Genomic DNA, 12,874 nt, shown 5'->3' with positions numbered 1-12,874 from the left:
GCAGTATTGCCTTCCTATGTGCCAATTTCCTATGAATGTTAAAATTAGGGACATTATCACTAGGATGCTGTGTTACAATTTGAGAGAAGATAAATAATTAGAAATCCAATTTATTCATGAAAAAACAAGTTCCATTGATCAGTGTCTTTTGAAGTTGTGTTTTTGTGAGGAGTGGGGAACAAGGTTAGGTGTAAGCAGGCTGGCTCGCTGGGACTATTTGAAGAGTCAAATCCATGTCCTCTGATTTATTGCATCTCATTGAGGGTGGTTGGAGTTCTGAAGAGATCAGTAAAAATACCTTTCTGTAACTCCAGCTCCCCCAACAAAATCCACTTTCTCCATTCTTATTATGAAGCAATCTGCTACTCAGGGGAGATGGGCTCAGAAATGCCCAAGATAACAGGTCTTCCAGAGATCTGTGTGCTAAATGGCCTTGCTGTTAAACACCTTGGATTTATTATGCTGCATTCTGAGAATTGAGACATGTAATAAGACATCAAGCTGCGTGTGGTCTCTGCCCAACTGAGGGATAGCTTTCCTTGTTAAACAGGAAGGAGAGAGAGAAAACCGGTGACTCTTGTGCTTCCGCCGTCCATCCCATCACACCTTGCTGCGGACCCGGGAACTGGCAGCACCCAGAAAGAACCTAAAGAACCTATAGCTGCACCAGGCCCAGCCATTCCTAGTAGGTGTTGTTTCAGGTTGGGGTATAAAAGGGGAAGCAATTGAGAATTAAAAATACAGTTTAATAAATTAATTATTCAAGATGAACTAGCTGTCAATCACAGCATCATTCCTAGGATTTCATATAGTTTTAAACAAGCACAAGGAAAATTTCTATTTACAAATGGGCAAACTGGGTGCTTCATTTCACTTTTTAGAAGTGCTCATCTATAACCAGTAATTCACGTCTTTCCATGGCCAGAATAATTTCTCTTGGATTGGCTGTGAGACTTTGTCTTGTTTTTGGATTAACTGTTTTGCTTACATGCAATTCTCAGCTTTCAGGAGCACTGGAAGACCTGCTGCATTCTTACTTCTTCAGCTGGTGGAGGTCAGGGGGTAGTCAGGATAAGGCTGTGAAATGTGCAAAAGAATTGTCTGTTGGCCATTGAGCACCTGTGTTTGTTGATTCACAGAATAGCCTTGGCAAGCCTGTAGCTCACTGATGTGCATAGACATGGAGGAGTGAGGTTTAGAAGCGTAAAAAGACATATGGCCCTAAATAAAGGAGATCCCTGAGGCCAAATCGTGAGCTTGCCTGACAATTGAGCTGGATGTTTCTGGGGTTCTCATCTGGCCCATGTGTCAAAAATAAGGACTTGAGCAGCAAGGGAAAGTCCATGCTTTAGTCCTGGGCATATTGTCAGACCAGCTTTTTAATTGGGGCCAGATGCAATAAGAAAGGTCCCGTGTTCTGAACTGTGGGGGCTCCAAAGCAGAAAACAAAGTAGTGGGGGAGTTTGGCTGGGACCTGGATTTCATTCACCTGGAATGGACACTCAGTGCTTTTTTTTTTTTTACAGTTGCTTTGTTTTACATTCAGTTGCTGGCAACGCCCACTTAGAGCTTGAAAATCAAATTTATATCCCACTAATTTTGTCCAAGAGATTCCCCCCCTCGTCTGAGAGCAAGCAGATTAATTGTTTTGCTCTAGGCCTGGGGAAGATAAAAGTGCATTGAAGATATCTGTCCCTACAAAGACTGCTGGAAGCTATGGATTGAGCTTTACTTGCTATCTTGCTAACATGCATGTAGAAGATGATAAGAGCTCTGGTACCCTGTAAGCCTGGTTGTAAATCATACCTGTGCACCTGCACTGTTGTCAGAATGTGAAGACTGATCCCATAAGTACCTTTTGTGTACAGTAGACGCTTGTTTGCAGCAACATCTTGTAAGAGCAACCGCTGCTTACAAGCAACATTTCCCCTGGAAACACTTTCCCTACTATGAATTGTTGACACTTCACATAACAGCAACAGCCACTTACTTAGGAGCAAGGTAGCAAAAGGGCACAGATATGTTGCTGCTAATGAGCGTCTGCTGTAATAGCAGAGTCGCTTCTCGCCAGTGTTACATGGTTGTTATTCGGGCGCTTGATAGTTGGCAACACTTGGGTTTGTGATGGTGATTTTACATCAAGTTCCTGGCTGCCTGTTTACTGTGATACTCTGGGACCTTCTTTTTCAGCAGCCTGCTCTTTATTTCCTAAGGTACACATAGGGTTAAGTTGGTGGGTCAGATGGCTTTGTTTAGCACAGTGGATTTTGGTCGTTTATATTTTTTTATTCTGCAAAACTCCTTCCTTTTTTTGTTAATCTTTGATTAATGGGAGTGACTCCATATTTTTTATTTGTTTTGTTTTATTTTATTTTATTTTATTTTATTTTACTTTATTTATCTGATTACAGACTACATGGGAGATGGTTGAATTTTTGCCAATGACTCTCATTTGCTGGTTCTCTGGTGTAAAGACAGTCTTTACGAGACTTGGCCAATGTATTCCGTATCACTGTCCATTCCTTCACCACCCCTGTTGAAAATGCAGCTATGAGGATGTCCATGTGGAAATTTTGAGAAGTGGTTTGAACTATTTTTATGATAAGATCCATTACAGTGTCATTTTTCTTTGTCATTTGGTATCTCTACAGATCGTTAGTCTATCCTGTAGGTCACTGAGAGCTCATGCACATTACTTTTTTATTAATATTGTCTTGATTTTTACTAGGAAATATGATACAACTTCTAAATTGGAGAAACAAATTCTCTTGAAAGAGTCACTAAGGGATCATTAACTGTATTTACACAAGTGGATACATGGCATTGAGTGAAATAACAGTTTATTTAGCAAAGAATGTGCATAGGTTTAAGCAGATAACTTCTTGGGAGAATAAAGGGCATATGCAGTTCATGGGGTGAAATCTTTCACTTTCATATTGGAATTCATTCCCTGAATTCAGTCTAAACTAGACTAACAGATTTTCCTGTCCATGGAAGTTACTGTAATTTATTAGGAAAGGAAAAAACTCTCAAGATTTACACAGTCCATTCACTTTATTAGGATAACTGGAGCCTCTCGAACTTTAATAATACGAAAACATTGGGTTTGGAATGACATCAGTTATCTCATTCTCTGAACTAGTGAAACTTGTACCTATTTTGAAGGCAGGGTCATGACCGCTAACTAGAGAAACCTCTTCTGATGGATCACCCAGGAAGTGGTATTGGCAACTGCTTCTCAAATCGTTGCTGACTTGCTCTTCTTTGTGGTTGAAGGATGAATTAGGTAATCACTGTGTCTAATGAAGAGGATCTCTCTGGTATATTGCTTTCTACTGGTTATAAAGCCAGGCCAGATGTTTTACGGGTCCCCAGATCAGGGATTACAGTGAAAAGCGAATTAAGGGAAATTACTTGCTTTTGCTGCCAAATTTGGAACAATAAATGGTAGTCTCATGATTTCTGGTGTCACCAGTATTCTCAGGGAATTGGTGATAGGACATGGAGCCTTTTCTCTTGAACTTACAGGTTTGAATGTAGCTGTGTTTGTAGGGCCAAAGATTATTGCCATCTGATGCCATCTGTAGAAAATAGAGTATTGGTCTCAGTGTATTGTATATTTGTCTACATCAGCAGGCACAATTACTGGCAATTTTCATAGACACTAAATGGTAATTATTATAGGCTGCGCTGGTAATAGATTTCTACACTAAAGGTTTCCTGACACTTCTCATTATGAGACCCTGTTCTCAGTCGCTTTTCACTGTGCCAAATTTTAACTGTCTGGGCTGAAATTTCCTATGCTGGCTGTCTGCCTCAGGCTGAATTTTTTTGGGAAAGTTTAAAAAAAAAAAAATAGCCGTTTTTGAGAACAAGAGTTGGGAAAAATACATTGTTTTGTCCATGTTTAAAAAAAGAATTTATAACTGTAGCTTTGAGAAGCTGGAGTCAGAACTTAAGAAATTTTGTAAAGGGGGAATGTTTCATGGTATCAGAGATGTGCTTTTTGCTGTTCCTGTGAGCAAAGAATGCCCAAATTTGGCCAAGTTTTGTACGCTTAGTTCCCACATGACCTGTAGAGAGACTTGTTAGAACTTGACTGCTAAATTCCCCAGATTTCTACATGTACTGAGCATGCTCCAGTCTCAGGTTGCAGTGGCTGAGCAGGGCTTTCCTTACAATTGCTGCTCCGTCGCCAGGTGCAGGAACCGAGAGCAGGGAAACTGTCTCGCTGGTGCTCGGGCGGGGAGGACGGGGAAGCTGCCTGACTTGAATGCAGGGGGAATAGACTGGGAAGAAGAGCAGCGTGGGGCAGATGAACTAGGAGCTAGGGGTGCGGGACGGGAACTCGGCCAGAAGGCTGGGCCTGGGATAAGCAGTCTGGACACCATTAATTCTGGCATTTCCTAACTTTTGCGTACTTGGTTTTGCAATCTTAATGGGTTTTTTTTAAACACTTTTTGTGTTTAATTATTTATATAACCCTCCAGAGCATGCTACATGCTTTATAGATTTTAATAGGTTTCGGCACAAAAGAGATTGCAATTTAAGTAGTAGGAAAATGGTACAACTTGAGTCCCTGCTTCCCCCAACAGTTTCAGTATTACCTTTCTTTAATCCTGACTTATCTTAAATATTGAAGTTATTTAACCCTTTGTTCCCCCCTTCCCATTTTAGTTACCTATAACCCATTGTTCCCCTTCCTCACTGATTTACATATATAGTGACTACTTTTATATATATATATAGCAAGCCTTCTTACTCCTCCCTCTGAATAGTCTTCTCAATCTTGATAGAGATTGAACTGTATCAGGACAGGGTTGACACATGGTGGTGGAGAACTACTACTGGTAGAGGACTTCAGCTGTCCAAACTAATTCCTCTGACAAACAGTAACATTTTCAAATTGCTTTCCCACCATACTGTATAAGTAGTTTAAAACTGTCATTCCATACGTAGCTCTTGATCTGTAAAAGAGCATCAATTCTTGCTCAGTTTTTATAGCACAAATCGTTGTATTCACACTTATCAAGCAGATGTTGAAGGGGTTGCACTTGTACCTTCTGGTGTGATTACTTTTGGGTAAATAATGTTTTAAAATCAGGCTCCTCTTTTTGGAGGCCAAAAATACTGTAGGCCAAATTCATCTCTGATGTATTGACTTCAGTTGAGTTAACACCAGTGAAGAATTTGGCCACTTTGTTTCTATATAACTGTGTGGCTATGGTTGTAAAACACAAATTTGAAAACTTGTATTTGGTTTAATCCTTCATGTCCTGGGACCATCTGTTTGGGTGGTCTGTTAGCAGTGTACAGACACTACACTAAGCATTTCTCACTCTCAGACCAGCAGCTGGGTTACTGTTGGATACTTGGGAGAAAGTTCCATATTTGTGCCAGCATTTAACTTGGCACAGGACGTCCGTCATGTACAGAGATTGCTGTGCTTGGCTGTAGTTCTGTTTGTATAATCCCTGTTATACTTTTGTTATTAAATTGTCGACAGCTATTAGATTCTGATTCAACTCTGGTCTTCCTTACAGTATAAAAATGTGTTTTATTTCTGACCTGCGGAGACCTCGTGTTCTTCTGGGATTGGAGGAAATCACTTCCCATGTTCGTTCAATTCTGGGCTTCCCCACACTACTCTACCGCTTTTCGTCAGCTGTGATCTATAATTTCCTAGCATGAGTGAGAATGCAGTCACCAGGTCTGTTCAGTTACGTCTACCCCATGCCATACTTCTTCTTTATTATATTTCCCCTGTGGCTGAGGGAGGAAACCCTTTTCCAGATTCTCCCTCGTACTGTTCTGTTCTCTAGTGGTGGAGATTCCACAACCTCCCTAGGCATTTTGTTCCAGTGCTTACCAACCCTGATAGTTGGGAAGTTTTTTTTAATGTTCAGTCTAACCCTTCCTTGCTGCAATTTAAGTCCATTGCTTCCTGTCCTGTCCTCGGAGGTTAAGGAGAATAATTTTTCACCCTCCTCCTTGTAACAGCCTTTTATGTACTTGAAAACTGTTATCATGTCTCCCTCAGTCTTTTCTTCTCTAGATGAAAGAAACCCATTTTTTTTCAATCTTTCCTCAAAGGTTATGTTTTCTAGACCTTTAATCGCTTTTGTTGCTCTCCTCTGGACTTTCTCCAGTTGGTCTACATCTTTCCTGAAATGTGGTGCCCAGAACTGGACACAATACTCCAGATGAGGCCATATCATTGTGGAGAAGAGTGGAAGAATTACTTCTCTTGTCTTGCTTACAGCATGTCTGCCAATACATCCCAGAATGATGATTGCTTTTTTTTTTTGCAATCTGTTGACGCATATTACATTGTGATCCACTATAACCCCCAGATCCCTTTCTGTACCATTCCTTCCTAGGCAGTCGTTTCCCATTTTGTATGTATACAACTGATTGTTCCTTCCTAAGTGGAGTACTTTTCATCTGTCCTTATGGAATTTAATCCTCTTTACTTCAGACTATTCCTCCAATTTATCCAGATCATTTTGAATTTCAGTCTTATCCTTCAAAGCACTTGCAACCCCTGCCAGCTTCACATTGTTTGCAAACTTCATAAGTGTTACTCTCTATGCCATTATCTAAATAATTGATGAAGTGATTGAACAGAACCGGACCTGCAGGGCCCCACTCAAATGCCCTTCCAGCTTGACTGTGAACCATTGATAACTATTCTCTGGGAATGGTTTTCCAGCCAGTTATGCACCTACCTTATAGTATCATCTAGCCTTTGTATTTCTCTAGTTTGTTTATGAGAAGGTCATGCGAGACAGTGTCAAAAGCCTTGCACCACATCTGCTGCCCCTCCCCATCCACAAGTCTTGTTACCCTCTCAGAGAAAGGCATTAGATTGGCATTAGACATGATTTGTTCTTGCAAGCACTTACCTGCATTGATTCTCTGCCGGGCCCCCAGCTCTCTCTCGCTGCAGCTGCCGGGGGGGTGGGCTGCAACCTGTGCAGAGGTCCCTTTGAGCACTGGGGCTGCCTGGAGGGGAGCGAGCGTTTTGCTGGTCCCCGAGTTGCTCAGCCCAGTGGCCCCCGGCTCCAGCGTGCGGGATGCTCCTCTGGTCCTGCACAGCCAGCCAGTGCCTGTGGCCCCTTAGCATCCGATGTCAGCCCCCACAAAAGCCAGGCACAAGCTGGGCTCCGGGCACCTTTGGTGAGAGGGTCTTGGGGCCACTCCACTGGCCATTTGCGCCTCATCGCCCCCTCCCCTGAGGTCCACCCTCACCTGCCATTCACGCCTCTCGGGGGAGAGGGGTGGGGGCCGGGTGGGGTGGAGAGGTGGAGCGGCTGTCTGGGAAGGTTTATCCTCCCCACCCATGTTTTCTTGTTACCCTTCATGTCTCTCGCTGGTTTAATCTCATTTTGTGTCTGAGCCTTTCCAGTTTTGTCCCTACATGTTTGTGGTGTTTTTTATATTCATCCTCTGTAATTTGACCTAATTTCTACTTGTGTAGGACTCTCTTTTTGAGTTTCAGATTACTGAAGATCTCTTGATTAAGCCAGTGTGGTCTCTTGCCATGTTTTATCTTTCGTACGCAGTGGGATAGTTTGCTCTCGTGCCTTTAATAACATCTCTCTGAAAAACTGCCATCTCTCACGGACTGTTTTTCCCCTTATACTTACTTCCCATGGATCTTACCTACTAACTCCTGAATTTACTAAACTCTGCCTTCTTGATATCCATTTCCTTTATTCTGCTGTTTTCCTTCCTACCATTCCTGAGAATCATGAACTCTATCATCTCATTGATCACCTTCACTCAAATTCTCAACCAATTCCTCCCTATTTGTCAAATTCAAATTTAGACCAGCCCCTCCCCAGTTGCTTTCTCCACCTTGTGAAATAAAAATTTGTCTCCAGTGCATTCCAAGAACTTGTTCGATAGTCTGTGCACTGCTCTTTTATTTTCCCAACAGATGTCTGAGTAGTTGAAGTCCCCCATCACCACCAAGTCCTGTTCTTTGGATGATTTTGTTAGTTATTGAAAAAAAGCTTCATCCACCTCTTCTTCCTGGTGTGATGGTCTGTAGTTGGCACTCTGCATGGCTTGTGTCCCAGACAGAAAGAAAAGAAATAATAATGATTGCAGGAGTCCCCAAAATGTGGGGAATGGAGGAATGCAAGGAGCCCCTCGCACATGCAATAATCTAAGCCCACAGACGCTATGAAGTGTGCAACCCCTTGGTAGCTTGAATCTTAATTCTTCTCATTTACTGAAGGGGAACTCCTGGTCACAATGAATTCAGTGGAAAAGCCTCCACTGACTTTAGTGAGGTCATGATTTCGTCTCAGGCACATAGTTAAGCTATCTCCTTCTGGCGGTAGATAGTGTGGATGACCTGTGAGCTCATAAGCAATATTTTACACCAGGGTTTCCCAAATCTCTTCATAATGAAGACGGACTTTTAGCAGTGAGGACATCTTGTAGGACACCTCTTCTCACAACTTTCCAGTTACTCAACTTCTCAACTGCACAGACTTTTCTCTTGCTCCCTTTCCCTGGCACAAACGGGAGCAGCATTTTTATTCCTTTGAAAGTAATAATTACTCATTGTTAAATTCTTTGGAGCAGTGATCATGTCTTTGTTCTTTATTTGTACAGTGCCTGGTGCAGTGAAGCCTGGCTAAGGCTCCATGTATGGGTGCCCCTAGGCACTACCACAGTACAAATAATAAATTATACTAAAAAGCAAAAATTAAATCTCTTGCGATGTCTCACCAGGAGTCTAGAGTATTTTATAGTACTTGATTTACAAGATCACGAGGTATTTATAGTTGTTAAAATAAAAGTGTTTGCATTTCATTCTGTACATGAGTCATAGAAACAGACTTTCCAGTGGAACCGTTTCTGTAGCTGTTCCCTGTTGTTCCGGAGTGGCACAAATCCTGATTAGCTCATCCCCAGATTCTCATCGCAGGGCGCCAGAGCTCTCCACTCCTCTCAGATGCAGTCTGTGCATTATCACCTGTACCCAGAGTGTTTGTATGCCTTTATTAGCAACCCTAGCTGGAGAACACTTGTTTAATCACAGAGTTGGAGATATGGGGTGGTCTTAGACAGTCAAAAGAAACTGGAAAGCTGTACCACTTCCAGAAGCGAGGAGGACGTTTGCATGGTGAGTTAGTGACAAGACTAGCTCCACTCTACTCAGGAAAGCGTGGTGTGCCGCCTTGTTCAGCGTGTTGTGCAGTGCTGCTTCTTCAGGCTCTTCCTGCAAATGCCTCAACTAGTGCTAATGACTTTGGAATGAATGAACCTGGAGATTCAGGAGGATTATTTTGGGTGAGTGCACTTCATTAACGTTACTCTATAATGTGTATAGGTTATTGACTACACTGTAAATTCCAGTTGTCATTGCCAGTCAGAAATATTTGTGCTGTTCAGCGAGGAGCGGCTGTACTGTCCTGTGCACCTGATGGGAGAGTCACTAGCTGCGGCTATTACATGAAGTCTCCTGTTTTTGTCTTTCAGAATATGACAAACTGGGCTTTCTTCTGAAACTGGACTCAAAACTGTGAGTAGAACAATCAGAGTGCTACTTCCCTTTGTCTCTTGTTCTGGTTTCCATTGAAGACAATACAAATTCTGGGGTTATTCATGCAGTGTGTGGATTGGTTGAGAGGACCACACACTGCCAGATGGGAGGGATGAGTTTAGGAGCAGCCTGGGAGGTTCCTGCTCCCTGGATTTTGCTGTCTCATGCCTCGCCAGGCTGGCAGAGACTTTGGTTCACTCCCTTGCAGTTCTTGATGGCTGATCAAGAGGGATATTAACATTAACCTTAAACCATATCTGTCTTTCTGCCCTGGGAGTCCTAGTTCTAGTCTGCAGAATGAGGCAAAGTTAATTAAACCTGTAAAACCATGGAAAATAGTAAGCTTTAATGTAACTCGGAAGCTGGAAACTGATTTCTTCACATCTGAGTCATTCACACATGGCCCCAAAAGCACGTTGGAAAATTGGAGAAGGTGCAAAAAAGGGTCACACAAATTATTTGAGGCTGGAAAAAATGCCTGACAGCAAGAAACGTAAGGAGCTCAATCCATTTAACTTATCAAGAACAAGGTCAAGAGGTGACTTCAGTAAAGTGTATAAATACCTTCACAGGGAGATACCAGGTATTCAATGGCTCTTTAACATAACAGAGAAAGGCATCACAAGAATTGGTGCCTGGAAGTTAAAGTCAGACAAATTGAAATTAGAAACGGGGCACAAATTTTATCTGTGAGGGTGATTAACCATTGGAATAAAATATCCAAGTGAGGTGGTGGATTTTTCATCTCTTGAAGTCTTCAGATCAAGGCAGAGTGTCTTTCAGGAAGATACGCTTTAGCTAAAAACAAGTTATTGGCCTCAATACAGGAGTAACAGGATGAAATTCTCTGGTCTGTTGTCCAGAAGGTCTGACTAGATGATCTAATGGTCCCTTCTGACCTTAAAATCTCTGAAGCTATGAGTTGTGTGTTGAGTGGGTGGTGGTGGGAAAGCCATTTGCCACGCCATAGATGGGGGAAAAGTTATGAAGGTTGGTAGGTCTGATTGTGACAGCAGCTGGAATGGCCTTATATCAGTCAAACTGACACTAAATTTGCTGACACTAATGGTGAGCAGCAACTCTGTAGTCTGAGGTCAATGACTATAATAATTTCATTGTAAGAAGTTGTTAGTTGACCACCTGCTCCTGTCTGTGTTGGATGAACAGGCATTGAAACAATCCACTGGTTGGAACGTCTTGAACTTGCGTTACTTGTACAATGCCTCAGATACACACAACTGCTTCCTTGACATTTTGTAAAGATTGGTTGTAGTGGTTGATTGTAGCATCTCATTGAAGCCTTAGCTCAGGGCTGGCTGAAATGCTGCATTCTGCATTGGATCTCTCTCTTGTGAATGGGAAGCCCCATAAAAGCCCTTCTCTCATCCACTGCAAATATTATATGGTGCATAGTGAATAAAAAATTTCTGTGTAGATGCCACTCTCTTTCACTGTACGTTTGGTATGGAAAGTACCATCATCATCTGTTTTTTTCTGGCATAAAGAGTAGTACACAGTAGTAGAAGATGCTACACATGTATCTGAGATGGTAGAAATAGTTGTGTATTATGTACTTTACACATCCCCAAAAAACTATGTTGAAAGAATGTTAAGGTTGGAGGTCAAGGACTCAAAAGTGAGAAAATGCCCGAATTAAAATTGCCCATTCAACCTTAATTTGGCCCCATTTTTCATATGCGTTTTGGCGCAGTTTTTAATTACATGATCAGGTTTTTTTTCTGCAGGACCGTGCCTCATTTCGTGCACAGGATGGGTGGTATTTTTTATCCTCATTCAATATATGGCTCTGTATATTATTTACTGTATGCATCCAAACTCTTCACTACATGCATAATTACTTATTTCCTCATGAACTCTTCTATAGTGCTGTCAGTGTAGTATCTTTGTGCTCTACAAACACAAATGGATTCACCTTCACAGCACTTCTGGGAAGTTAAATATATTATCTCCATTCTATACATGGAAAACTGAGGTACAGAGATTAAGGTAAAAATTGTCAATTAGTTATGGGTGCCCAATCTGAGAAGCCTTGCGCCTGATATTACAAAATACTTAGCATTTTATAGCACTTTCTATGTTTAGAGCAGATCTCCCAATGACTTCAGTTGCAGTTGTGAGTGTATGGCACTTTAGCAATCCAGATCCCAGGCATCTTAAATTGAGTACTCTGAAAATGAGGCTTATAACTTGGTCAAATTTGGGTAAATTTTCACAGAGATTATAAAAGGTACATCCTTGACACCAGGCTGACCCTCCTCTCTCCACTGCCAAATTTCAAGTCTCTGCTTCAAAGCCTGGAGACGGTAGGGCTCCTTAGTTAAGCCACTATAAGATTTTTTTTCCAGCAGGACAAGCAATGTATTTTCCCCTAATATTGTTCTCAGAAATGACTGAAGTGTTTTTGATCTTGCTTTCCAAAAATATTTAGCCAGAGGCAGACACCTGAGAGAGGAAATTTCATCCCAAATTGTTAACTTTGGCACAGTTATAAACAACTGAAAACAGGGACTTATAATGGAAAGGGTCAGGCAGCCTTTGCTATAGATGTCGCTATTTGCACTACCTATAATTATTTGAGAAATTACGATGTGAGTGTGTAGTTAAAGATTGTATTGTAGTGCTGCGTTCGTAGAAGGGATACAGCTGCACAGAGCAGCAGCACTGGGGCATTGTTTGCAGGCTTCCTTGGCTTGTTAGCCAAATGGAGCGCTGCATTGAGACTGCGAGCTGCTAGACCAGCAGCGGCATGGACAGGTGACTGGTATGAAGTGGTGTTTGTTGAAAACGGATTGTCATTGTTCATGGTTAATGCTGGGTAGGAGAGAATAACCAGAAGTACTTTGTACTGTATATAGCGCTAATTTTCCTGCATGCGCCAGTCATAGTGGAACTTTACTGCCTGTATTCCTTTGAAGACTGGGCAAAATGCAGCTTCTTCTCTCCACCAGCTACAGTGATCTGTCTTATCTTCTTGTGTTTTGAAGCTCTCCAGTTTCTCTCATTCACATCTGTAATGCTTGGGTCTTAGGTACACTCCATCTGCAACAATAACATGGGAATAGAGCAATTGAGAATGGAAAAGTAAAGATGGGTTAAAAAACCAGAATGGATGAACATGAAACGGTACAAGCTAAGCGATCTGATACATTTTCTATAGACCTTAATAATGAAGATAGCACTCTGCTGGGAGCAGCCCATGTTGGTGGACACCTGGGCTGAAGGCCTGATGGATAATGTGTTTTGTGTTTGAAGACCCTATTGACAGAAATGGCTTCGTTAGGTGGCTGCTGT

At 41.9% G+C, this 12,874-nt stretch overlaps 1 protein-coding gene across 1 annotated transcript in view; it reads left to right on the top strand.

Annotated features, from left to right (window-relative positions):
* ST3GAL3 (ST3 beta-galactoside alpha-2,3-sialyltransferase 3) overlaps window positions 1-12,874 on the top strand; it is a 293,993-nt gene that overhangs the window by 85,187 nt on the left and 195,932 nt on the right. Inside the window, exon 4 of the mRNA XM_067567759.1 lies at window positions 9,499-9,541. Within this exon, the coding sequence (XP_067423860.1) occupies window positions 9,499-9,541 (43 nt within the window). The remainder of the gene's footprint in view (window positions 1-9,498; window positions 9,542-12,874) is intronic.

This window comes from Emydura macquarii, unplaced genomic scaffold, assembly GCF_026122565.2.
Source record: "Emydura macquarii macquarii isolate MOO-44397 ecotype Brisbane River unplaced genomic scaffold, CSIRO-AGI_Emac_v2 contig_2805, whole genome shotgun sequence".
Lineage (NCBI taxonomy): Eukaryota > Metazoa > Chordata > Testudines > Chelidae > Emydura > Emydura macquarii.
The sequence above is the reverse complement of the archived record's forward strand: the minus strand, read 5'-3'. Positions and strand labels throughout refer to the sequence as shown.